This window comes from Anopheles arabiensis, chromosome 3 (assembly GCF_016920715.1).
Source record: "Anopheles arabiensis isolate DONGOLA chromosome 3, AaraD3, whole genome shotgun sequence".
NCBI lineage: Eukaryota > Metazoa > Arthropoda > Insecta > Diptera > Culicidae > Anopheles > Anopheles arabiensis.
The window spans coordinates 43600575-43627401 of NC_053518.1; the positions used below are offsets into that span (position 1 = coordinate 43600575).

At 45.3% G+C, this 26827-nt stretch overlaps 2 protein-coding genes and 1 non-coding gene across 16 annotated transcripts in view; 2 read left to right on the forward strand and 1 right to left on the reverse strand.

Annotated features, from left to right (window-relative positions):
* On the forward strand, positions 1-20025 carry LOC120904983 (nocturnin). Of its 13 annotated transcripts, none has more exons than XM_040315576.1 (7): positions 1-446; positions 14119-14293; positions 17483-17715; positions 17790-17855; positions 17960-18081; positions 18164-18892; positions 18982-20025. In XM_040315576.1, exons 2-7 carry the CDS (start codon positions 14223-14225, stop codon positions 19150-19152), a joined length of 1392 nt encoding a protein of 463 aa, XP_040171510.1. In that variant the 5' UTR covers positions 1-446; positions 14119-14222; the 3' UTR covers positions 19153-20025. The 13 variants fall into 13 exon arrangements, with proteins under 13 accessions (XP_040171510.1, XP_040171515.1, XP_040171502.1 ...); XM_040315577.1 differs by lacking the exons at positions 1-446; positions 14119-14293 and adding exons at positions 15612-15935; positions 16459-16524; XM_040315571.1 differs by lacking the exons at positions 1-446; positions 14119-14293 and adding exons at positions 15612-15935; positions 17154-17343.
* Positions 10072-10143, forward strand: Trnap-agg. The gene has a single exon. It is a non-coding gene; the product is annotated as a tRNA-Pro (tRNA).
* Positions 20026-26827, reverse strand: part of LOC120904984 (proton-coupled amino acid transporter-like protein CG1139) — a 9243-nt gene continuing 2441 nt past the window's right edge. The window contains exons 1-9 of one of the 2 annotated variants that reach the window (XM_040315582.1): positions 26590-26750; positions 23924-24139; positions 23567-23839; positions 23408-23492; positions 23200-23341; positions 22996-23126; positions 21385-21563; positions 21128-21303; positions 20026-21063 (exon numbers count right to left, since the gene is read on the reverse strand). In XM_040315582.1, coding sequence (XP_040171516.1) covers positions 20822-21063; positions 21128-21303; positions 21385-21563; positions 22996-23126; positions 23200-23341; positions 23408-23492; positions 23567-23839; positions 23924-24060 — 1365 coding nt within the window. In that variant the 5' untranslated portion in view covers positions 24061-24139; positions 26590-26750 and the 3' untranslated portion in view covers positions 20026-20821. Of the gene's footprint in view, positions 21064-21127; positions 21304-21384; positions 21564-22995; positions 23127-23199; positions 23342-23407; positions 23493-23566; positions 23840-23923; positions 24140-26589; positions 26751-26827 lie in introns of those variants that run through there. The other variant, XM_040315583.1, reaches the window with a different exon arrangement.

A 26827-nucleotide genomic window follows, 5' to 3' on the forward strand; every position in this document is an offset into this window, starting at 1 on the left:
GCGCTGGAACCAGCCCAACGCCGGCCGGGCTCTTTCAATACGTCCAACGGCCTCGTAGCGAGCGGTTGCGCGATTCCGCAGATTCCGCAGTCCATTTAAAAGCCACGCCACGACCGGTCGCGCACCGGTAGTAGTTGGTTGTTGTTCTGTGGGAAGTGTGTGCAAGTCAGTTGTGGTAACATTGAAGTGAACACATCTCGCACTGCCATTGAAGCGAAAATCACATAGAAATAACCCAAACCCCGAAACTGTGCGAAACTCCGGGACCAAAGTGTAATGATTAGTGAGTCAAGGTGATAGCACATTGCGCCGCTGCTGATCGCCCAAAGTGTGATAAGTTTAGCGTACCAGATACACACAACCACACGGCAATAAATCTTGACAGAGTGCTTACACTGATCGATCACCGCGCGGTAATGACAGGAGGAGCATTTCTCTAAAGCAAGGTAAGTTCGAGTACCAGTTTGAAATTTCGCTCAGCAATTTAGCATCATGTGAACCAAACGTGACAGAGTGCGCGTGTGCTGTTGCACAAAGGAAAGGATATGCCTATTGTTTTTACCCCACGTTCCGTGTGTCCAGCGTGTTTACGGTACTTGTGTGTTTCTTGGTTGTAACTGATAATACAGTCGATAGACGACGAACCTACGCGGGCTTATCGGAGTGCTTTATGGGAATCGTACCTAGAAGGAGAATCTGGTTGAAACTAGTTACAGCCGGTAGAAATGTGGCAGTTTTGTGGTCAAATTTTTGCGCGAACATTCATGCCAATTAATTTGCCTTTCTTATCAGTCTTTCTTATGAGCCAGACTCCAGTGCAAATATTACCGAACTGGAGCACATCCGTACCATGACCGGGCAATTATTTACGCAGAGAGCATTTACGGTGTTTGGGTGAACAGTACGCGTGAAACCATTACTACTCGTTTGAGTTGGAAAAAAATCGATGATAAATTGATCAACGTCACTGCGTGCACCGTTCGACCAGTATCGGTAGCAAGTCGGTAAAGTAAATTAAGCAGTGAAGTGAATAGATTGATATCCCACTAACTTCATCAGCGCCAAACCAAGGCACGTTTCCTTGTACGGTGAGGGGTAGTGATCGCATCGGAGCAGTAGTTTCAATGTCTCATTGTAGATGATTTAGAGGAACGCACGCAGCAGGCAGGCGTACGATCGTGTCCACATGTCACGAGAAGCAGGTCTGAAGTACACATTCAAACAAAGCTTGTCCGATTTCCGTTATTAACGAGACACATCTGAGCTGTGATTGGACGTGCGATCGATTTTAAAATCAGAGTTAACTCACTCCATCAAACGACCCTTCGGTCCAGTACCCTTTACAAGTGTACTGCCACTCTGGAGTGGGATGTGAATGAAACGAACGAACTTGCGGCGTTCAAGGAAATACATTGCCAAAACAAACCCTCCAAAAGCTACTCCCAAGGACGTTCGTTTACGGCCGGCTTATCTTCGCCTTGTTGTGGGCTGGCCTGATGGGCTGAACTTTTCCTCCCGACGAGGGAGAGGTTATCTGCCCCAGAAAACCGGACATTGGCACCAAGATTGCGCGAAACCTGAGGAGAAATACCGGCAATAACAATTAAATCTAAAATCAAAGAAAGAAAATGCGCAGTGGAAGTAGATTGAGCAACGAGGAAACACGCGTTCACTACTCCAGATGAAGCGGATTACCTCTAACCGTCCTCTCCCCATAAACCGTCTGCTCGTCATGACCTTCAGGCAATTAGTAACAAACGGCGCTGACACTATAGCTGCATTAAGCAGGAAGTTCAGCCAACTTGCCCCATCCCGGCGACATAATCACACCTTCTTTGACCCCGCGTGCAATCACACTTACATGCCCTTCCTCTTTGTACGCGGGATCTTGTGCGGAAAACGATGCATCACTCTCTCGGCTCTGTAAGCGAGCGCCGGAAGAAGAAAGCAAGAAGAACCGATTGAAGAATAATGAGCGTCAACAGCAATTTATCGCGCGTCGCTCAACCGTCTGGGGTGGGTTTGGCTTTTCCTCCCACCCGTACCGGGCTGGTACCGTACCGGGCCGGTTTTTGCACCGGTTCAAACGGCATCAGTTGTAAGTGTACCCGTGGACCGGGTATGATTGAACAAGTGAGTGAGCGCAGTGTGCAATTGCAACGCTTTAAATTGTTTGATGCAAGCTGTTGCTGCAGTATCAACCCTCTCGTTTATAAAACAGAAGCGCAGACAATTACTCATTTATGCAGGAGCAAAACAAAAAAACACGTTTTCATCATCGTTTTTTTGCAACTTTGTTTGCTGCTCTTGTTGGACGGTAAACGGTGCTCCCGGGAAAGCTATGGGAGCTTTTTCAAAAATCGTGCATAATCATCGTTCAAAGGAGATGATGGATGTGTGGCGGTCATTAGTGAGTCATTTACACAGTCGCATTCAAGTAGAATTTTAACAGCTCTTTGGACCAGGGGTTTGCAGTGTCTGGTCTGTGGGCCATCATTTAATCTGCATCGAATCTGCGTTAGTAAAATCTGCATCGACTCCGAAGTTTTGCCATTTGATTTGGATGAATGTAAGAAATGGAACCAAACGAGCATAAATTAAATAGTAATTTTTCAGGTTTAAAGCTGATGGAGTTCTCATTAATGAGACAATATTTCTGTTGCCAATTAATCTATAATAATAACAAATATAACTACAAAAACCCGGTCTTAGCCGGTCTCGTAGTACGTAGCCGTTTAGCCGGTCTCGTAGTACAGTCGTCAACTCGTACGACTTAACAACATGCCCGTCATGGGTTCAATCCCCAAATAGACCGTGCCGCCATACGTAGGATTGACTATCCTGCTATGGGGGGAAATCAATTAGTCACTGAAAGCCAAGCCCACAAGTGGTACAGGCAGGCCTTGACCGACAACGGTTGTTGAGCCAAAGAAGAAGAAGATAACTACAAAAAATAATAACAATTGAAATAAAGTATTACCTTATCTTAAGGTCGCTTTAGACCTTGAGTGAAAGTGAACTTAAGTGAATTTAAAATAAATAATTATCAGAATATGGCTTATCGTACACCAAAAGAAAGGATATTCAATTCCCAAACTATTTAGTTATTAAAACATATTGAAATAATAAATTAAATATATTTCCTTGTGATGCTCCGCTGACAATTATTTTTTCACGGTGAATAAAGCGGGGAATCACAAGGAAATGCATTTAATTTTTCAATACAATATTTTTTTGTATTTGTAACTATCTTTGTCTATTTATAAATTTATTGAAATGTAGCAGAAAACCCAAAATCCCCCTTTAAATTTCACTGCTGCTCTAACGCGGGCTTTAGAGAAAAAAATGTTTAAAGGCGTGAAGAGAAAGTCCATGCTTTTGTAATTATTTAAATTAAAACATTAAATGCTATGTACTTAAAAGCTCACACACATTCTAGCGACATTGTGAAGCTCTTTACTGATTTTTAAAATAATATAATGAAACGAAATGATTTCTTCATTGGCTAGGCAAGAGGCAAGTAAAAGGCCCTTTGTTGAACGTTTGATGATCCCTGCATTAGACTGTCTGGCGAGTGTGGTCAACCACACTTTTTATATCATTATAAAATGCAATACCAAAAAACCTATTATGATCTTTCCCTTTTGAGCAATGTTACGAACACCAAACAAAAAGCATGAACATTCTCGGTGCAAATCTTGTGGAATCTTCCTGGGGTAGCATTTAAGTGGATTAGGGAGCAAAAACCAGCAGAACGACTCATCCTCTGTACCGGGGGGGTTCGGTCAAATGAAAGGCACTTCGTATAGACGAGATCGACAATGATCTTTCCGTTCTATCGTGACAGTGTTTCGTCAAAGGTCCCACCAGGACACGATATATGATCGTGCCGCCGTGATTCAACGTTGCTGATAACCGCCCCGTTGGTCGAATGTCCACACCGTGATTCGAAAGATAATGCATCCCCGTGCACAGGTCGGATGCGCCAACATTGTTAACCGGGAAGGGTCTCTCACTCCCCAAAGAAGATTCAGATATCCCTAGGGTTGATCTGACTCAAGGTGAACCGTTCCTGTCAGGTCCCTTCCCCTCCGTACGCTAGAACACCGCCAACAACAACGAACACAACAGTTACCGGTAAATAGAAGGAACACGCTGCTACCGTGCGCAAGTGATTAAGCATAATCGTGACAGAGCGCTCACTTTTATCAAATCGGTCAGCTCGAACTGCCGCAGAACAATGACGGCGTTGTGGTGGCCCATACATACGGCAACAAGAAAAACGTGACCTGATTCCTTAATGTTTGCGCCACCACGGGAACGTCCAAGCTTCTTCGCTGGCGTGATCCATTCCGCGTTTCCCCCAAACGAATGTTTGATAACTGTAGTCCCTTCTACAGCGAACATCACCTTAAGAAGCTTCCTTCCGTACAAAACGCTGTCCGTTCTGCAGGCAAGGTTTATCAACCGTCAACACAGTTAGGCAAATTAGCCGCCCGTCTAAACTTTCCATAAAACTGTTGGCCCTTTTATGTTGGGACTTTTCCTGCCCTTCCGAAGGGATCACAGCTGTTCTCGGAGCGCTGCTATCAACGAGTTATGTCTGCGGCCGGCAGCCATCGTACCGGTGATAAGCATAACAGCCGGCTTCGAGCGGCTACTAGAAAAAACTAGTATTTGCCGCCGAAGGGCCATTACGCAGGGCCACGTTGTTTACAATCGCGGCACCAAACCCGAGTAATTGTGAAGCAACATTGCTGTAACAAGACGTTCCGTTGGCAAGAGCGACAGAGGGTGGACAGGAGAAGAGTGAGTAGGTGTTTACCATCCGTGCCACTTGTGGTCCGACTTGTTTTCGTCGTTTGATGATGATTCATCGGAACAGTCAAATTGATAAAAGAGATTTAGAATCAACGAACAATTGCTTCTGTGTGTGCATAAGTTTGCGATATTTGTGGATAGTTTACTCAAAGGAAGAACAAAAAAAATTATTTGAATTCAACCGTCCATTCTATCCCATGTTGATCACGATCGCGGAGCGTACGACACCTCAAAAACAACGTTTTACAGTTGTCGGCATTTAAGATCGGACACGCCATCTACGAAATGTGCAAACATAAAAAGTTCTCAAAAAGAAATTGTATATCTATGTGTGATGGAACTATATTTATGTAAATTATTTATTTATGTTTATATACACTGGCTCACTTGATGCTACAGCTGCATATAATTTGTTAATTATAATTACTTATACTGTCTTTTTCATAAGGCAGCCTTCTCCTTTTTATGAAAATTATGTATCCTTTGGATCTGTCAATTCAAGTAATGATCCATTCAACTCAAAATAGGTTATGAAGAATGAATTTGGCCATTCTTTAGTATTACAAAATACATATCTCCAAAGTCACGATGAATAGATTATGAGACAATAGAAAAGGATTTCAAGTTATTCATTTCTCTAAACATCTTGTTCGCCAGATGGCGTTGGCCACAAACCGAGTGTAGGACATGGGATAATTAACCATTAGTTCATTTTGTCTTTTACTGTAATGCATTTTACGGTAGCTTGAGGAGCCATTGATCCTTGTTGCTCATGAAGACTAAATAATTACCTCATAGGTGATATATTTGGCCTTGTATTCATAGGTTTGTAGTCATAAGGGTTTTGTACACTTTGACTAAAATATAACACACCAAGTACGATAAGATAAGATGCATTTTTAAAATTGATTGGAAATCGATGCTCAGAAAGAATATCTATAGAATAGTGTAAATATTTTCAATCTAGCTTGAGAACTGGCCAAGATATTTGCAAAAAAATTGCGAAAAAATCAGAGTAGATCATCAACAGATAGAGAGTACCTTCAATTTAGTGAACCACTGTGTATGTATTGCTGGAGTCACTTTATTCAGTTTGCTGAAAATGATGGATCGTTATTCAAGCCCCAGTTATCACATAAATTGCTAGTTAACATCAGACTCTCCTTAAATGTGCAATACACCTCTAATGTGCATCGAGATCATGCTTTCAAATACTTTAAGTCCAATTGAAGCTCAAACAAAATTAAAGCAGCTTAACATCGGCTGCGATACCTCGGCTTAGTATTTACTAGACGTGCTCAATTCAGATGATATTTTGTAAATTTATGTTAAATAGGCTTGAGCTTCTTCCAACAAAAATGTTACTATGCTGAAGCCAAATCCCGAAACAATACTCAATCAATGTTTACTCGTTTGGGATTAGGTAGATCAGCCCCATCGAGCACATCACTAAAGTTTTTTTTTAAGTTTGGAGAGTGCATTACCCAAAATCCAACGAAGTTTGTTTCAGTAATCGACAGAGTTTTTTTGTCCAAAATATTAACTAAATTTAAATTTAAAAAATATGGGAATGTTAGCAATGACATTAGAAAAGGCAGCCCGTATTGGAATATATCCAAGTGTTCGATCTTGCATGTCCATCACTGTACACTACGATCATAACATTTCCTAGCCATAACCCGGGACGACAATGCTATGCCTACAACTTCTTAACACCCTCTCCATTCCTCGTGCTTAATCGCACGTTCTTCCTGTTGAGTGTGTGTATGTGTGTGTGGTTCTACTATTCCCACACGATCAGTACCGTTCACGCTGTACTACCGCAGCATCACAGGACGCGCGCGGGTTGCATATCGCTGGGAGACTTCGTATTTTCCCCCTTCGTTCGCCCTGCTGTAGGATTGACGATCTCTCATGGATATAACGATCGCCTGGCGCTCAGCTCGAGCTCAGTATCGCAGTTCGGTTCTTGATCGCAAGATCGCGCGCACACGAGTCTCTCTCTTACTCTCTACAAGCCTTGTTGTTAGAACGCGAACGCTTCTTAGCAAAAGTGAGCGCAACCGGCAGTAGCAACACTTGCATATATCGTGCACAAACGAACCCCAACACTCCACGGACATCGAGTTTATAAACACAGACGGCGGCGTGTTGTGTGCACGTTTGTTGCCTTTTTAATTTCTTCCGCTTTTATTTAGCGCGCAACTAATCTCGTTTAGTGAAGCTGAGCTAGTTTAGGACTTGGGCCGCACTAGTGCTCGAGCAGTTGGAGTGGGCCACCGTGCTGTGCCTTGGCAAGTGGCCGGTTAGGAAGTAATTTAGAAACGTGTTTCCGTTGTTCGCGTTCGCGATCTTTATCGCCGGTTTGTTTGCCGCGCAGAAGACGCTAAAACGTTTAGTGTCGTTTAGGGGTGCAAAACGCTCCCCCCACTCAATCCAGTTATTTGCTACGAAAGGACGCTTATCGTATCGTGTGGTGAGCGATTGGCAGTTTCATCACATTCGCCACCAAATGCCGATAATCGCAATTAATTAGTGGTGCCATTGTATAATCATAACGCGCTCGTCGCTTAATGCGCAAACTCTAATGCATTCATCGTGATTGATCGAGCACAAGCGCTTCCAACTGGGAACACGGGGGGTGGTGGTGGACCCGCAATTGCAGGCTGCCCAGGATCGTGACGAAGATTTCCCGATTGGCATATGTGTGTGTGTGTTGCTAATAAAAAGAACAAATAAACAATCATAGCGAAGCTCGCGCGCGCCTTGAGCCTTGTTACACCATCGATTATTTAAATCGTGCCTTGTCGTGAAGTGGAATCAGCAAGTTGTGACGTAAGGCGAATCTTGATGCAATCAATAATCGACCAGTGTCGATGAAAACTTGTAACCTCCTTCCTAACAAACATTAAAGAACAGATGCACTTTTCACACCCCAAACAATGATCGGAGCAGCATAAGGGCAATGTTCCAAAAATAAATATACCACCCCCTTATTATTTTTGGTGAAAATTCGCTCCAAACTGCATCACAATCACGAACTGCAGCGACCAAACGTGTGAGTGTGTCCGCTCCGCCTTTTTTTGTATCCCTTTTTGGCGTACGGCAAAACGACCGGAACCCCACGATCCAAGTCGTTAACCAAGAAACGACCTTGATCTTGGGAAAGTATCGTGTGCGCGCGCCCGAGAAACGAAACACATCTGTACGGCTGGTACGCGGTTCCCCCGGCAGCTTGCGCGATCGTTGGCCCGACCAGCGAAGCAGACCTGTCCGCGCGTCCCACTTCTTGGGAAAACCGGTTCTCGAAAACCGGTGACCCGACAGGGGCTCTCGAAATACAAGAGCAAGTAGGAGCAAGAGCAAAGCAACACAAAAAAAAATCCGATATTTCTACGCTCAAACTCACAACCGAAAGCAAAACGCAAAAGCGCGGATCGTTGTAAAAAAAAAACAGCTAGATTTACCACGACCGGGTGCCGCGCCTACCCTGCGTGTACACTAGACCCCGGCGGCGACAAAAAATCGTAGATCGTAAGATCGTGCTCGCCCGGCACAAGCGCCGAGAACCAGTCACCTGTAGGCAGTCGTTTAGTGAACATCACATGCGAACCACCTCTCGATCGCGATCGATCAAACGTGAATCGCGTGCGTAGATCAATAATAGAAGAGAGAAAGAGAGAGAGAGAAAAGTAACAAAAACGAGTGAAACTGGGGTGCGTGAACATTGAAACTGGGTTTTCCTTCTTGTGAGCGATACATACACAAGATAAATACGTTGGAAAACACGTGCGAGAGAAGTATTTGATTCTGCTGCGTTTGAGCCAAGTCAACTCTTGTCAAGACAGTCCCAGTGTCCCAGGGGAGTGGTGCATTAAGTTTAGGGTTTGAATCGACAACAACCCTTCCCCAAACACTGACTACACGAGCGATGGATCTGCTACCGGTGGGCCGATTTGGCCCGAAGGCACTGACGGAGAAACTGGGCACCATCACGCGGATGCTGCCGGACGGTTCGGTCGGGTTCCTTCGAGGCACCTGCCGCAAAGACTCGTCCGCTAACGATGATGATGCCGACGACGTCCTGGCGATCGCTCACGGCCACCGTCACCGTCACCACCACCACCACCACCATGCTGAAGGAGACGACAGGGTGCCGCGTGGTGCCGAGGACGGTGAGGACGAAATCGACCTGAGCCGGTTCGCGAGCGAGAAAGAGGCCCGTGCGTACTTCAAGCGAAAGTTGGCCATCTTCGAGGCGTCGATGATGACGCCGGTCGCGGCCAACAGACGGCTGGCGGTGAGGAAGCTGGAGCTGGAGGGCGGTTTCGGTGAGCCGTACGGGTCGTCGGTCGGCGACAACGTCGGTCCTATGATAGACGAGCTGGATTGTATCCCGCCCAGACAGCTGCTAATGTACTTGGTGAGGTATGTACTGGCAAACGGGACGGGAATGTAAAGCCGGGAGGAGGTGGTCAGTACCGATCGGGTGACCATGAAAAGTCATCACCAGAGGGTAATTGCCGTAATCGTCAGCACACAAAAGGGTGGGATAGGCAATGTCATTGGGAAGTGTGTTGTATATTCTTGGTTAGAACTATCGCGAGAGAGAGAGTGTGTGTGTATCAGGTGAAGGTGCTTTCCATTTGATGCGGGAATTGATGAAGTATGTGCGTCGTTTCCTGGTGGAGGAGAGACTGTGTTGTAAACGCACTCATCGCACGCTTGGCGATGAAATGCATGATTAGAATGACTTTCCGAGATGATCAGCAACCGTCGAGAGGGATTGCAAGGAACTGTACAAAGAAGACGCAACCAATACACGCTGGGTATTTTCCGTGCTTTGTTGGAGGCAGCAGTCGTGTCGTGCGATTGAAAGTAAATGACTGATTAGTAAGGAAACGCTAATGGGGTGAAAGATTAATGCATCGTTTTCTTCCTCCCTTGAAGTGTATTTTGTCCTCGTCTGTTCTCCTGTGTTGTGTAGCTTAACCATTCTCCTGTCGATATAAATACCGTAAGTGTCGTGATACTCTGAAAAATGCATTTCAATGTTCCGGAGGTGCAGCATAAAGAATGAATGGAAGAATGAAAATTACCCAGAGAGAAAGAAAGAGATAGAGAACCGTCTCCGCTCGATGTATTCATGCTGTTGTGCTTTGCTTCACCCCACCTCGCATGCATCGAAGTAAGCGCATGTGCGATAGGCGCGTAGATACTGTAGCGCGTTGTACGGCAGGTTATACAACGGGCTCGTTGGTCTAGGGGTATGATTTTCGCTTAGGGTGCGAGAGGTCCCGGGTTCAAATCCCGGACGAGCCCACCTCCGAGAAACATTTTTGCCTTTTTACTGCACTGGTTTTCCCTCTCTTTTTGTTTATGAAATTAACACCTCTTCCTTACGTTTCTTTTCCGATGTTAACGCATTTTGTTGACCGGTTGTTGAAAATTGTATTTTTACGCGTTTGTAGTGACTTAACTCGCCTCTGCAATCAACAATCGCCACCGAACCGTGAACCGAATTGCTTACGAATGCTGTTTTTCTGTCATTTTACGAGCATGGGAGCTACAGGTTTTTGGACCGAAGGATATACATCATTTGATGAAATGATCCACCCGATGGTAGAATACGATACGGCTGTGCATTATTAATTCTTGTGTAAATTCGGTCAACCGTACAAAAACGGAACTAGCTGGATCAATGTTTAGAACTAAAATATTGCAATGACGTCTTTCGGTGGATTTCACAGATCACATGTTTTCGAACGAAATTAAGTATTATCGTACTGCGAAAGTTCCCGAAAATCATAAACAAACCAACACGCTGGCCGTGTCCTCTTCCTTCTCTCTTCTTGATCCATTCTGTGCATGAAATTTGATGAGTGATGGAATTTTAATTAGAACCTCCCAGACCATGGCAAAGCAAACAGCAGCAATAAAAGTGTTTTTAAGTAGCACTTTGGCTGAGAGATTTGGCTTTATTTGTTTTGAGTTTTTGGCGAAATGTAGGAAATCTGCCCTTAACCGGATTCTGGCGAACCAGGAATTGGGTGAAGGGAGAAAACTGGTGTAACGACGACAGCCAGAAACGACGCAAAAAGAATTATGTAAATGTGGGGACCTGATATCTAGACCACGCTAATCCAGTCCAGATTTTGTCGTTTGGGCGTTGTTTTTATTTCAATGTTTGGGTGCGATCATTAACCTTTGCCGGCGCCAAGGCGCGATCGGTGAGTAATGGGTTAGATTTCCCCAGGGATCTGCAGTGTTGTGGCTTGTGTTGCAATGATGCTGCGATTTGAAATTAACAACCGATCTCTCACAAGTCACTTAAAACAATGCTAAAGACAGTGGAATTAAAGCGGTACCATTCATCCGATGTTAGGCTATTTAGTGCCTATGATTAAGTGAATTAATTTATTTGGGTGATGTTTTTACCACAAGAATCTTTTTTTTTAAATTCATTTATGATGTTTGTCTCACACCTTTTTTGTGGGGCGGGTGTTTTGTCGATTTTTGTTTCGTGCCACTTAACTCGTGGAATGGATAAACAACCAAGTGGGCGCAGATCTTTTTTGTTGTGCTTTGTGTCCCGGTTGGAGAATCGTTGTCGTTCAGCTCAAGACGCAATAAGTTGCTCCCGAGCCTTTCCCACCGGTCAAGAGCTTTGCCTTAGTCATTCCGGGATACTTTATTCAAATTGTGTTTGTGCTTTTTGTGCCTCTCCTCCTGTCAAGGGAAGCTTTTTGTTCGTATTCATTTTTAAACTTTAATCTTTGTGACGAGTCATTGATCATTGGACCGAAAGGTCCTCGGTCCGGGGAATAAGCAGGGGCTGTTGAGAAACAGTAGTTCTTATTGTTTTTTTTCTAACCCCCATCTTCTGTCGAAACTGAATATCTTCCTTGGTAGGACTTTGGAGCAGCTACACGTGGCGCCACCGCTTGACCACTTGATTTCCGTGGAACTTTTCGCACCGCATCGCGTAAACAACACACACGGGAATTCGTTCAGTTTTGGAGGTCATCTGGCGTGTTCTGATGACTCCGGGCGATGCACAGTGGCGAAGGGTTTCAGACGAAACCATAGTAGCAATAACAGACTAAAAATTAAAACAAAAAATCCCTCTGTCTCTGTTCCCTTTTTGCTTTTTGCCTGCCCCCGATCGCTCGAACCCGCTCAATCGCTTCCGTCTTTGATGAATAAAATTTATGACCACGTTTCGTTTAGAATAGAACGCCACACACGCTATCCGGGGTCTCGGGGGGTTCTCTGCGTCGTGCCGCCTTACCGTTACATCGTTTTAAGCGCACTTGACTTATTCTAGAATAGATTCTAATCCAATCGCATTCTATCGATCACTCGATCGTGACCGTTCGATCAGGACCTGGGAAGCGGGAAACAGTGAAAGGGGTATGGGCAAACTTCACTTGCCGCAATTTTATCTCCCAACCTGTGTTCCCGAGGTACAATGATTTCCCGATCCAGTAACGGTACCGCCATATGCCCGAACGATCGTTAATCAAAAATTCATCCGCGGAAGAAATGCACCCCGATACGATCCGAGTGCATCGATACCACCTCCCCGCACCACCGACCAGGCGATGGTTTTAAAAAGCCACCGCACTTGCCGCCAGACGCGCGAGGGTCCGTTACGGAAGCGGAATGCGAGATGTAAATTACAGTTACAGCGAGTGTGGGGCCTGGTCGCCCGCAACCTTGAAGGATATCTTGCCAGATCGCTCGCCTCCAGTTGAGCGGACACATCCACATGAACAAAAACAACCACACAAAAAAAAAAACACCCGCGCCCTCGGGGCACACACGCGAGTACGTGCCGTGTGTGTGGCGCGCGCACGCTCGCGCTTGGATCTTTCTTCCGAATTTGCGCGGTGTGGTAGGGTTTAGCGAGACCTCGACAAGGGGCACGAGCTCGTAAAAATAAATTGCCTGCCAGCAGCCCACCCAATGGTCCATGTGCGATCACAGGGCGGTCCTTGCATGGCTGGATGGGATGCAATGGAACGATCTGAAGTGTGTGGAGACGGCTCTCGGTGCACTTTTGCTGTCGTACCTTGAACTATTTTTAACCCTAATTACCTTCCCGAAATTGGTGGTATTTTGTTGACGCTTGCAGATTGCTCTAGAAACTAAACGTGTATGACTTGCTAGCGTTAGTTTGAATAGTTTGATCTTTCTACAGCCCCATTGTCTATTATTTGTTACCCATCTAACCACTCGGAACCTGAGGTACGGAAGCAGCAGAACGGTGCCACCCTGTTGATGGGCCGCTCAAAAATGGAGCCTTATAAAAACGGCTTTAAATACCGCTTGAAACCGGTTCCGAAGCTAGATTGATTGCATGCATCTCGCGTACGAACGCACTACACTCTGGCCGTCTTCCGTACACACATCCTTACGGCACACCGGCACGCCATTGCATTCGGCGTGCGGTACACACAGCTTGACGCACGCTTACCGGTCCGGTCGGCCGACGATCGAGATCTTCTGGTCGTGACCTAGGTCATAACCCCTTCTAGGTTTCTAAAACAGGTGGGGATCATGAATCACAAACTGATGGATTCGGTGAAACCAGACAGGTCTCTCCTCGCCTTCTTCACTGTTCCGGTCGCAGTGCGTGTTTTGTGAGCTCGGGGTGCAATAAAAAAATGGAATTCCCTTTTTGGTGGGGCCTATATTGCGTCACCTATGGGGCCTATATTGCGGACCACTCTAGTGTGCCTTTTCAGGCCGGATTGGTCGAATATCGTGTGTAGTTCTGAATTAGCAAGCCGTTCACTTTCGTGCAATGGTCCGGCCGTTCGATGATCGATGTCATCTGTTTGATGGACACCCGCTCTCATGCAACGTAATGATTGATCCGAATTAATGTGAAGGTTTGGCGGATGGTATGGTCAACGACACATGCTGCAGTAGCAGCATCATTAGACGGTGGAATATTTTTTTCCCGGATATTGTGGCCGAGGGAACGGAAGAGACTTTGTATTAGTGCAGCATTTATTCAAATGCATATTCGTTACATTAGGATTGTTGCTTGAATGTCCTTCGCATGTGTATGTTCCTTAATTGCTCCTTTTTCCTTACTATACGGTTATAAAAAAATGCTATTACGTTAAATCGTAAAAAATATTTGGTTCTTTACTTTAGTTGAAATGCTACACTAATTCTGTCAAGTTTGGTTCACATTGATGTAATTTGCTATGCATTTTAGAATCTGTTTCAAATCCATTATTGATATTCCAAAACTAATACAACATTCTTTCGTATTATGAACAGCACGCTTTAAGCGCAAACGAGAGAGAGAGAGAGAGAGGATCTCAACCAAGTAAGGCGAACGCGATCCAGACAGGCTAAAAACACCACGAGACATCTGCGTCAGCATGGATCTGCTCGTTCGCACTACTTGGGTATTCACAACGAAGCGCTTTAAGAATTTACTATTCATCCCAAGGTAATTTCGGGTCATGAAAGTGTTTCTATAACAGATCATCACTGTATGTATGTCGTAGCAGTAGCTGCAAAGCTTTTTCCCCAAACACAAATGTTTTAAAGTAGGGGTTTTGGAGGTAAAATCGGAAGAATGCAAGCATAACGGCCAAACTGTTGTCGACATTCAAAAAATTACCGGTTCAAATTACCGTTTCGCTGCATCTGTGGCTGTCAAACTTCGGCTTTTGCCGTTTGGGCGATGTGGATCGCTTGACTTGGCGCTGTAAATACGCAAACGTCAAACCAACGATTTCGGATTATTCGTGCGATTCAGGAACACAATCAGAGTGACCAGAAATACCGATTTATCTGTATTCCTACCGATTTTGATATGCCAACCGATTCACAGATAAGCCTCCTAGAACTACCGATTTTTCATTTAACCTACTGAAAATCACAGATTTTTTCCATAATACTGACCGAAAAGTCATAAAACCAATACCCAAATAATTTAAATAATTAAACTCCATATGGAAATCACTAGTAACCTCAACCAGAAGTTCAACAGAGACAACTAAGGCCCGTGTCTGTATTTCGTGAGGTGCGATGAAATCGGACGCACTGGTAATATTTTATATGGGATTTGACAGATAATGTAACCCGGCGCTCTAGCAGCAATCAGGACACCGAACATGAAAAATGCATGGGATTTAACATGTTCGATTTGTTGGTTATCAAATCGGACATGTCAAATCCCATATATTTTTCATGTTCGATGCCATGTTCGATTACTGGTAGAGTGCTGCCTATGACGTGCGATTTTGTCATACGATGGAATCAATTAGTGGAGTCTTTTAGATAGGATTTTTAGAAACAATCTCTAATTTATGTTGTGTTATCATTAAACTTACTAATTCATCCAAATAATCAAAATAGCTGCTGACAGCATATTATATTTGCACTGTCCTAAGCCGCGTGGAGCTCCGAAAAGGGAGTCCTCAACGCTCTGAAGCAAATGCGCATCTCAATCATTCGCTGAGTTAGATTCCCTAGTACAATTTTCAGATCGACACTTCAGAAAGGCCTTATGTGTCTGCCATGAACCAAATTTAAACTATCTCCTCCAAATAGATAAAGGATGTATTTTCTCGTGCTGCTGAACCTTCGTTGGGCAGATTAGCATCCATCTACACCCCCCCCCACCGCTCAACACTTCAAAGCCTACCGAAAACTACCGAAAATATCTTTAACTCCTACCGAAAACTACCGATAATATTTTGATACGCCTACCGAAAACCGCCAAAATAATCTGGCCACACTGAACACAATCGCTGGGAGTGCAAAACGCCGTGTATTGACCACCGATGGTGCTGCGTGCGCGATTGTGTCGATGTGTGCGTGCGTGCGTGCAAGTGAAATAGGCAAAAAGGTGCACAAATAATCACGTAGCCAAAGGAAGCTAACGGGGTACTGTTTAGTGAAAATGCCAAAACAAAGCACCTGAAACCGTACGCAATCGCTGTGCATTTCGTAATAATTGACCGACCGCTGCTCAGTGCTGCCGGATGTGATATTTGTGATTTTGCTGTTGCTTTTGGATTGTTATTTTTGCCACCGCAGTTTCTACGCAGTTTCTGTACCACTTGGATGTAACAGCGGACATTGTAAGGACACCGCCGCAGGACAACGCCTGCGACCGAAGTGCGTGGGAATTGGAGGCAAACGGTGTACTTGGTCGCGGGTCCCGCGTGCCAAGCGCCGAAATGCGTATCTGTTCCGCCCATTCTTTTTCACACCTTTCGCCCATGTGAATGTCGTCAGCTCCTCATCCTGTTGTGTTTTGTTGCGAATTCATGCCGCGGTCGCGGTGTTGGCACAGTGTGATCGAAGAAAAAATACGCTCGTCAACGACCCCGCGACGGCGATCACTTTTTGCGTGTGTGATTTTTTTTATAGAAAAAAGAAAAAAAGAACCCACATTCCATACTTTCATGAAAAACTCTTCCATTTCATCGATCAAACAGCAGGGGACGGCAGGAGCAAGTAAATGTTGTTTACAGCTCACCTTTAAAAGGGAAATACACACAGGCACACCCGCTTCGGCCACTTGTTTTGCCTTGGCCTTCAAACTGTGTTTTAATCCTGCCAATTGCATGTTGGTGTTTTACTTTTTTTGTTGTATTGCAGTATTATGAGAAGTCTTGTAGCCGGTTTGATTTCGTTGGCAAATTCTTCGTTGAAGGTGTTGTGGAGGTAATTGTTTTTACTGTAAAAAAGTTGTACGATCGTAGAAACGCCACCGAAATTGCTTACAGAAGAAGCCAAACAATTTTAAATGTTCTCCAATTTAAACAATTGGAGTTCATCTTTGGGGTCGTGATCGAACACTTCCCCCAGTGAAGGACTTCATAAAATCATCTCAAAATGTTTCGGATGGCTGTTAATTTGTTAAATTATCACGTTGTCACGTCCGGAATCGTGTAAACAGTGTAGAAAGGCTATCTGTTTGCAAATAGAGGAAGCTGGCGCGCTCGAGTTGTTGGTTGCGTTGAAACCGGAATTCCGAACCCGACTTCCCGACTTGTGTCGCTACACGGGCACAGCGGTGCCACCACGGTTGGGGTGATTATTATTTACATATTTTAAGCAAAAGATGTAGTTTACCTTTCATAGAAACAGACACACATACGCAAACACTTTCCCGGCATCGTGATAACCGGTATGATTGAAAGGGGTCACTGAATCGTATTACTACATCTTGCGCGCCAAGATCTACGCCTGATCCGCCGCCAATGCACGCGGCGCTATAGAATGTGGCCGTTGGCGCTATCCTAGATCGGTTAAAGAACGGTGTTTTGTTGTACGCTCTCGTCTGTGTGCAGTGTGATCGTACGCGTTAGTGCCGGTTTGGTGGTCGCAAGATTCGGACGTGTACTATTCTCTTCTCTCAGTTTGCAAAACGATGCTAGATCCGTGCGGTGAAATTCAGCTTACCGAAAAGCCCTCCCACGGGGGTGTGCCAATGAATGGGGCGCTGAAGAAAAGCCATCTACAGCGGGTGATGCTGCAAAGGTAGTGGGTCGCTTACCATCGTAGAGTTGTCCTTTGTTTTGTACAATCCTCATCAGTGTGTCTGTAATTGCAATGCGACAAAGAAACAACTAATATCTAATGCTTTTTTCGTATTTATCTTCTTTCACCCTCCCAACAGAATGGGCTCGTTCACATCAGCGCCGCAAATAAAGAATGTGGACTATCAGGATGATAAGCTGGAAATCACGGACGGTATGTCGGTGCCGGATCTGGTCGACTACTGCCGGATAGCGCGCGGCGACGAACGTCCCCAGCTGGTGAAGCGCAAATTTCTCAAACCGATCGATCGCTTGAACGGTAGCGATCTGACGGACGGCTTCAAAATGCTGCAGCTGGACTCCATCTCGAAAAGTAAGCTACCGATGGACCGGGGTACCGCGCTGTGTACCGGAAAGATCTAACCAAAGCTTCCCTATCATTTGCAGCGTGCAGCGAACCATCGGCTACGGCCACACAGCTTCGAATATTCCAATGGAACATGCTCTCACAGAGTAAGTAGGAGTAATAATCATTTGGCCACAACGAGACAAACTTAAATTGATTTCTTTGTTGCGGAGTTGATCGAGCAAATTTCTGTTTCGTGCGCTACTTTCAGCACTCGGCATGCACAATGACGGATTCGTGCGCTGTCCGCTCGAGGCACTGACGTGGGAATGCCGGCGGTATCAGGTGATTGAGGAAATTGTACAAAACGATCCCGACATTATCTGTCTGCAGGTATGGTTCGATGATTCCATTGTGTGTGCGGAAAAACTTGAAGATATTAACCAACCGTTTACTCTTACCGTTTGCCCTCTAGGAAGTGGACCATTTTAAATTTCTGCAAAAAATTCTCAGCACCCAAAACTACGAGGGCGTGTTCTTCCCCAAACCCGACTCGCCCTGCCTGTACATAAACGGCAACAACGGACCGGACGGCTGTGCCGTGTTTTACAAGAAAGATCGCCTCGAAATGGTCAACCACTTCACCCGCGTGCTGGAGGTGTGGCGCGTACAGAGCAATCAGGTGGCGATAGCGGCCGTACTGCGAACGCTCGACACACAGCAAGAGTTTTGCGTCACCACGACCCACTTAAAGGCGCGCAAGGGTGCGCTGCTGTCGAAGCTGCGGAACGAGCAGGGCAAGGATCTGCTGTACTTCATCGACGGTGTGGCGGAAAATCGGCCGGTGATACTGTGCGGCGATTTCAATGCGGAACCGATCGAACCCATCTACAGCACGGTGCTAAACTATAAACCGCTCGGGCTGGCCAGTGCGTACTCGGACCTGCTGGCGGAGGAATCGCAGGATGAGAATAATCAGAACGCAATCAACACTGTCGTTGAGCGGTCGGGTGAGCGGTGTAGCCGCAGCAGTATTGGATCCGCGCACAGTGCCACCGACGACTGCGGGCTGTCGAATGGCGTTAGGACGAAGGCGGAACAATCGGCGGCATACGAACCGCCGTACACGACGTGGAAGATCCGCGAGGAGGGCGAAGTATGTCACACGATTGATTATGTGTTTTATTCCAAGGACAAACTAACGGTACGTACAACGGGGAGTAGATAATTTGAACTAATTTTGAAAATGGCCGAAAAACTTACCATATTATTCCCCTTTTCATTTGTCTGCAGGTGAAAAATTGCCTCATGTTCCCTTCCGGCGAGGAGATTGGTGTGGATCGCACGCCCAGCTTCCAGTATCCTTCCGATCACTTTTCGCTGGTGTGCGACATCGAATTAAAGCCCGCGAGCGATGGTTCACAATCGGACGTTTGTAGCACGATACCGAACCATCAGCTGTAGTTCTGTAAGGCCGTTAGGCGTAAATGAACACGACCGGCTTCCGCAACTGGCGAGTGACGCAAAAGCGCAACAGGTTGCCGCGCTGGGAATCGGTTTCAGTTCCGTATTGAAATTGCTTCAAAAATCGATTTTCCTTTATGCGGCGAGGCGTTTGTTTTAGCAGTCACAAAACCGCAGTTCGAATCGTTTGGTTGGGAAGCGGCAAGGCGATTTTAGTTTTATTTATGTGATAGCTACTGTGATCGTGTAAGCAATGCAGTGCATAACCAGGTGTCAGACACAGAGAATTAAGCAAAAAACAGGAAGAAGGGACACAGAGGGGGGTTTTAGGTGGTGTAATAAGTGTTGTTTTCTTTTTCTTCGTAACAAATTAGGTATCGTGTGTTTTTTTTTCTGTATATGTTTATGATTGACTTGATTTCTGCCATAACAAATGCGTGTAGCATGGTTCTGATAACATAATACCGGGACCGGGCTAAGAGCAACAGGTTCTCTCTCCCAGAACGCCTCCCTAACTAACCGAGGTTACCGCGTAACTTCGCAATTTAAAAAAGAAATGCGTGAATCAGTAAACCCCCACTGCGGAGCAAATTGAATATAAAAATAGCTCCACCTTCAATGCTTGGCAAGGCCGGCGGCCTGAAGGTGGTGTACAAATTATCCCCCCAAACTATATTTATAACCCAGATGTTAGTAGCATTAGAATCAGAACTTATTTCCATCGAACAGAAGAATGTGTAACGGTAAAAGGAAGAAAATTATATATTTTCATATCACTCAACAGCGCGCAGTAAAGGAGGCAGATGCTGCTGCTGAAACTAGTAGTGTGTAATGGTAACGATCTATTTATAATAAAAAAAGAAGTAAACATAATTTCGCCCCTCGTTTGCTTTATTCTCGCTTTGCTTGTCGCGCTGCTGCTTATTCTGAAGCGGGAAGCGCTGCCGCGTCCCCGCGTAAAGCATAAACATACATAGTAAGTTCGTTGCTGGCCCACTCAGCCGCCAATTTCCTGCGTAATCGTAGTGGTGGTGGTGCGTTGAGTGATTGTACAAAGCTATCGCTATCACCGTTTTCTACAAAAAGAATGCGTGAGAACGCTTACACCACGCGCTGGCTTTGATATGCAAATTTATAACTCTGCTCTAAACTAGGCTTAGCCATCCACTTCTTCCTTCCTAGTCCCGTTTGAGGTTGCTGTGCGGTTATTTTGTTGAAAATCAATCTCGCTTAAACTTCTGCTATCTGCTTTTGAAAACGCAAAACCTTACACACCTGAGCAAGCTTGCGTACTGTGGGCTGCTTGGCTTGAAATCAATACTAGCTAACCAGACACGAATGAATAGTTTCTACTGGGTTCGATGCTACAAATGATATGTTACAAATCTTCACTACCCAGTGTACGACGAATCACTCAGCACCGGCTCAGGCCCGGTGTGCAGCAAGGAACGGTCGGAACAAATGCCCTCACCCTAAGGAAGCTTTAGTGCACAACCGCGTCTTTTAGCTAGGAAAGATAGCTGTAAGTAGTATCTGTTTGGTTTGTTGCCCTTGTTTTTTTTCTTCTTCTGCGTAGTCGATCTGCAGCTACTTGGTCGTCCTGTACTGTGCTATCTTGCGGCCACGCTGGCAGCCTGCGCAAGAAGCTACCGGCTCGGTCCGGGCTGCTTTACATGAAGCTAAGAATAATATCGCGCACGCTCGTGTACGTGCCAGCTACCAGCCCGACAATGCCGAACACGATCAGAATGATGTCCTTCCAGAGTGTAATCTTGCCCGGGCCCAGCTTATCCGGCCACAGCACACAGATTTCCATGATCGCGGGAAAGGCAATGCCCAGCGCGGACAGACAGAATGCACCGAACAGCGAGATGAACAGACCCAGGCGAGGAATGGCAACGGCCAGCAGAACTGTAGGATCGTGACGTTCGTATATTAGCATGTGGATTGAGTATGGATTAATGCATCTACTCACAAGTGGTAATGACGACAACAATTCGCACCAACATCTCGTACACCAGCTTGTTGTTGGAGTCGCGGTACTTCTCCACCAGATACACGTTCCAGATGATGTCCACCGGCACGTAGCATTGCAAGCCGTACGAAATGAAGATGGCTATGGCGAACAGAACTCTGATCGATTGGGACATGCTGTAACACGGAACGGAAAAGCGAAATAGGATCAATATTTAAGGCACCAAGTCCACTGGAATATTGGCCCAGGATACTTACATTTCCTCCTGGGGCAGATTGAGCGTGATGCTGCCGGCCGATTCAGCGCCGTACTTCAGATAGCCTAGGAAGCCCATGCCGGCGTACAGGAAGACAATCACAATCATGCCCACGTTAAGTACACCGCACGAGCCGCCGAATGATTTCGGGGTGGCCATATTATTTTCCAGCGCTATGATCTGTGAAGAAAGATTGCAACTTAATGTTCTTCCGAATGCGACTGATCAGAAACGGTCTTATAGTGATTTATAATCACATGACTCAACACCTAATTCACTACTGAACAAAAAAATAGACCTCATTTATACCGATCTGAACATAGATTTTGATCGAGTCAACTTAAACATCCTGCTAGCAAAGTTTGAGCCAGTATCAGTCGATTCTATCGTGTGAAGGTTGATAATGAGGTCCCCAGGTTATTAGGGAGTCAGGGGTGGGTTCGGGATGTCGGGGGTCTTAAGTGATAAGAAGAGTTGAGGCTCCCTGTAGATGATGGTTATTGGGGGATCGGGAGAGGATAGAAGAGGGTTACCCTGATGCTAGAATCTCTAACGGGACTACTCTACACTACTGTTGGGTTTCAGGAACCATTCGTTGAGATCCATTCATATGAATTTACAGCGATGAGTGATTCGATTCGCGAATCGAATCCCTAAAGATTCAAGAAAGATTCGAAACCTAAAGATTGATGAATCTCTAAGTATTTATAAATCCCCAAGCCTCGCATGGACTTAGCAAATCAAACATTCCGGTATTGATAACAAATCCCCCCCTCTCCACCAATCAAAACTCCCTCCTTCAGGGGAATTCTTCACCGGTTGACACAGCCGTTGCTCTATATGCTGGCATGACCATGTAGGTTGTTACGCCAAGAAGAATAATTATTAGAAGTTCAAGTTTTATGAATCTTTTGAGATTCGTGAATCTTTCCAACCGAGGTTTAGATTAATTGAATCATTTCAATAATTCGTTCAAGTTCGTGAATCTGAATCTGATCTACCCAACACTACTCTACACACTGTTAACCATCAACGGGCCCTCAAATCAATGGAGAACATCTGGAGTATCTCAAGGAACAAATCTGGGACCACTTTTATCCTCTCTTTACGGTACATCTATGATGCTTAAAGATTTCTGCCTGATGTATACCGATAATGTCCGATGTATACACAATTGTGTCTTTGTATGTATTCGGACTGGCTGACTTTATAAGTCATCTGAATAGTTGTGATTGGTGTTTAATAAATGAATAGTGTACTTCTGTTGAAGAGTGTTGAGTCATCGCAATCTATAGGTCTGAGAGGATTATTAGCTATTCTTACAAGCTGTCAGGATTAATTGTTCAATGTATCACGGATGCCTTTTGGAATAGTACATTAAATGTTAATCTTCAATACAAAAAAACCAATAGTAAAATTTCAAAAAATGATAAAAGTCCTCTGTAAATTCATCAAAGATTTTCAAGAATCTATTTGCGTTAAAGTTCCATATGTGTGTTATGTCCGTTAGCACGTTTTGGTTGAAAAGCACCTAAGTATACGTTAGTGTTTAGGCCAACTATATGACCATGCAGTTATTATGTAAACAAATAAACAAAATGTGAAGACTTACCACTCCGACTGCTTCCAGCGCGAACAGCGTTGTGCCGAAGAAGAGGGGAAATTTGCCCAACTCAGCCACAGGCTGACGTTCGGAGATCGGTGGAACATCGTCCAGAATGTAGGCCAGTATCAATCCAATGCCTGGAAACGTAAGGAAAACAGGTAATTGATCGGATGATCCGGCAGCATTATCCTGAATGGAGCACACACTAACCGACGAATGTAATCAAGTTAGCCAGCGTGGAGAACGGCGCCAACACCTTCAGGTTCCGGATCATGTTGATCCCGATCAGCGGCACTAGCAGGATCAGACAGTGAATTTTCACATCCAGCTCGAGCCAGTAGTAGTCCACCAGCTACGAAAAGGTTCAATTTCCATTGAATGCTCACGAAACGAAAGCATGTTCGATCGGTTCGCTCACCTGCTTAATGTTGGTCGCCACAAACACTATGTACACGCAGCAAATACCGAGCTGATAGACGATCATGAAACCATCCACGATGACGCTGGAAATGGAGTGCGCGTCCAGCGATTAGACCGGGACTGGTAAGGCAAGTCTCTCTTCGAAAAGCGTACTTACACAGCGTACGGGGCGAACCGGCGCAAACATTCCGGACCCTCCTCGAGCGCAATCTTCATCGAGATCGGGTAGGTGAGGATCGGCACGCGATGCCGCTTGCACAGGGCGTACTGCGCCTGGACGAGCACGTGCAGGCAGTACGTGCAGAGGATGCCGATCAGGATCGTGTTCACCACGCCGGAGATGTATCCCGCATTGTAGAAGGCTTGCGGCATCGCGAGAATGCCCGTGCCAAGCGATCCCTTCAGCAGGTGGACCAACGTTTCAAAGTTGCTGCGGAATGGAAATGTAGCGTGAACAGTTGCGAAACGAAATGGCAATCCTGGACGTGTGCTGGTGTCACTACGTGTCACTCACGTCGTCGGGTGCGGCCGGTTCCGGTGCAGATGCGGGTCGTAGCTCTCGTCGACGATCGTGTTCCCATTGGTGGCGAATATTTGCATGTCCACGCTGGTGGTGCCCTTCTTCGAGGGACTTCCGCCCGAGCTGCTCATCTTGGGGTGGGTTGGTTGTGGTGTGTCGCTTCACGCCTGCCGTTCACAACTGTGTCTCCGTACCGCCCAGAGTTGCGCACTGCAATTGGAACACAAATCAGTCAGCGTTAAGTGATCTCAATTGCAGTTCGTTTGTTTGCGTTTTTTTGTAAGTCGTATTTTGTTGTGATAGTCACGCACGATCGCGAGAGAAGCTCACGTGACGTTACGCGAACGGGAGGCGTCGTGCGTTGCGCAGCTGAAGTTGAAACATGGTTGACCTTCTTGACAACTTGTTGATGATGTATGGTGTTTGCTAAAGGGCTCATATGGGAGGTTTAATAATTGAAACACACGTTCGTAATTCTGTAAAACGCAAAAGCGGTACCGGAATCAAACATTCATCTCCAAACGGCCCTGGCACGCTGAAAGGATGGCCAGTAAACATTCCAAAGCAGTGCCATTTCAATGGTCGTAAATTCGCTAGTTTGCATTAACATCCCCGATCGAACCTACATCATCTTGACCAAGAGTACTCTGCCCATCCCAAGTCACCCTTAGCTGCACCGGGCAAAGGTGGTTCGATTAGGTCATCGGTGCAAAGATTCCTCGGCCCTTGGGGAGGAGTGGGTTGTTGGATGCATGTGCTCTCTTGCTCTACTGCTACACATATGGTGCTAGGGCGGGTCCGGTGTGTGTGTGTGTGTGTGTGTGTGTGTGGTTTTTGGCAACGCTCGGCAACTACCCGTCAGGGCAGGCAGTAAAACACTTTCCACCGGCGATGCGCATAGTGAAGCCGGCTTGAATTGACGCTAATTGAAATAGATTAACCAAACCGGTAAGAGGCTAACAACGATCGCGAGCGGGGCCACTGGGGCGGCACCTGGGAGCTGAGGATAGTAACAAAACGAACGCGAACGTTCACTGTTAATGCCATGCCAGTGGTTGCCAAAATTAGCCTCAATGTCGCGATGCAATCTGGTTTGCTAAAACCTCATCCGCCCCGTCAACGGGGAGATTGTTTTATCAAAGTATAGAAACATTGTTGATATAGAAGATGACCCCTTGTTGGATGGTAGAGCGGAAGGGCAGGTGAGAGATTTTGAAATTTGATACAATGTACCACTCGACGTTTTCTGCATTACATTGCATTATGTTACGTAAGAAATGCTAAGTTTGCACATCTTTTCCTTTATGATTTAGCATTTAGGATTGATTGAGTGATATTGCCTTGAATCAATAAATGTTCTGTCCAATACAGAAGTTAAAAGTAAGTGTAGATGATTATTGTTTTAACAAATATAACTATACAGCTACGTGAAATGCAGTTATTTGTCAGCTTTGGAATATGTTAATAAGCCTGCCTGCACTTATTAATAAAAAAATAGTAAGGCTTCTTACACTGGATTGGCCTTTTTATTATCCATCTAACCCAATCTATCATCTAATGACAACCGTAACCATGATCAATCTTCGATCAGTTGATCAGATCTTCGAAGCGGGAACGATCAAAGCGAGTAGTCAAAGTAAGTAAAGCCAAGCTAATGAAGCATAAAATTCTTTAATTGTTAGATTGGAAAAGTATTTCAAGATTTATTCGAATGTACATCTTGTCTCCTTGTCTGGGGCGGTCCAGTGGTACAGTCGTCAACTCGAACGATTCAATAACATGCCCGTCATGGCTTCAAGCCTAGAATGGACCGTCCCCCCGTAGCAAGGATTTGACTATCCGGCTGCGTGGTAATGAATTAAGTTTCGAAAGCCTGTATCAGCCTGAATGTCCGCGTAGGACGTTACGCCAAATAGAAGAAGAAGATCTTGTCTACAAATTGGGTCTGACCACAAAATGCGCGCAGATCAAAATTTGGCCCTAGTGTACGACAATTACCATTAGTTACTTTTATTAGTTTTTACTGATTAGAGACATTAATTCTATGTCGTCTAAAGAGGCTCTTTTTATTATTCAGGAGGAAAGAGAGGCTCATTTGATGTAAATTAGATTACCTCGAAGATAAAACATTCGATCGTATACTCAAACAGAAATACAATCAATTGTTTGACTTCGAATTAAAGTATTTTTGTTAAAAAAATACAAAAAAAAAACCCCGAATGTATGTTGAAATAAGAAAAACTGAAAACCACTACAGATGTGATTTGCATTCCAACACCTATTGCAGCCTTTATCCCATTTACTTCAATAGCCTAATTTAATTGCTGTTGAATTGCACTACACAGCAGCTACCTTATTTCAGCAATTGACGAAAAACAATAAAATTATAATATTATAATTCTGAACCGGTTAGGTGCTTTTACGTGATACTTATCAAGAGTCCACACGTAAATTTATATCCGATTAGTTTATCGTTAAGGCAAACACAGATAAACTACGCAGAATAGTTCCTTGCAAACAGCAGCATTAGTATTTAGGCACACATACAACTCCTGGTTCGATTTCGCACGATTCCTCATTTATGACTTTTTGAAACCGTACGTATCCTCACTAACAGTTAATTAAGATATGTACACATTACACATGGATCTACAACGCACCAGTAAAGTGATTGAGCCTTATCCCTGGCCCCTTGAATAAACACTTGAACACACGATGCAACTACACCGCAAGAACCAACACTTTAAATCCAGCACCAAATGAGTTGGTTCACTTCCGCTTACGACGACGGTCGACGGCCATCTGAGCGCAAGCATGGGCAGGAGCGAAGATTGGCCTCCTGAAGCAATAGTAGGGTGAAGTCCAAAAGTGGTTGAAAGGGGATGGGCGGAGGATGAT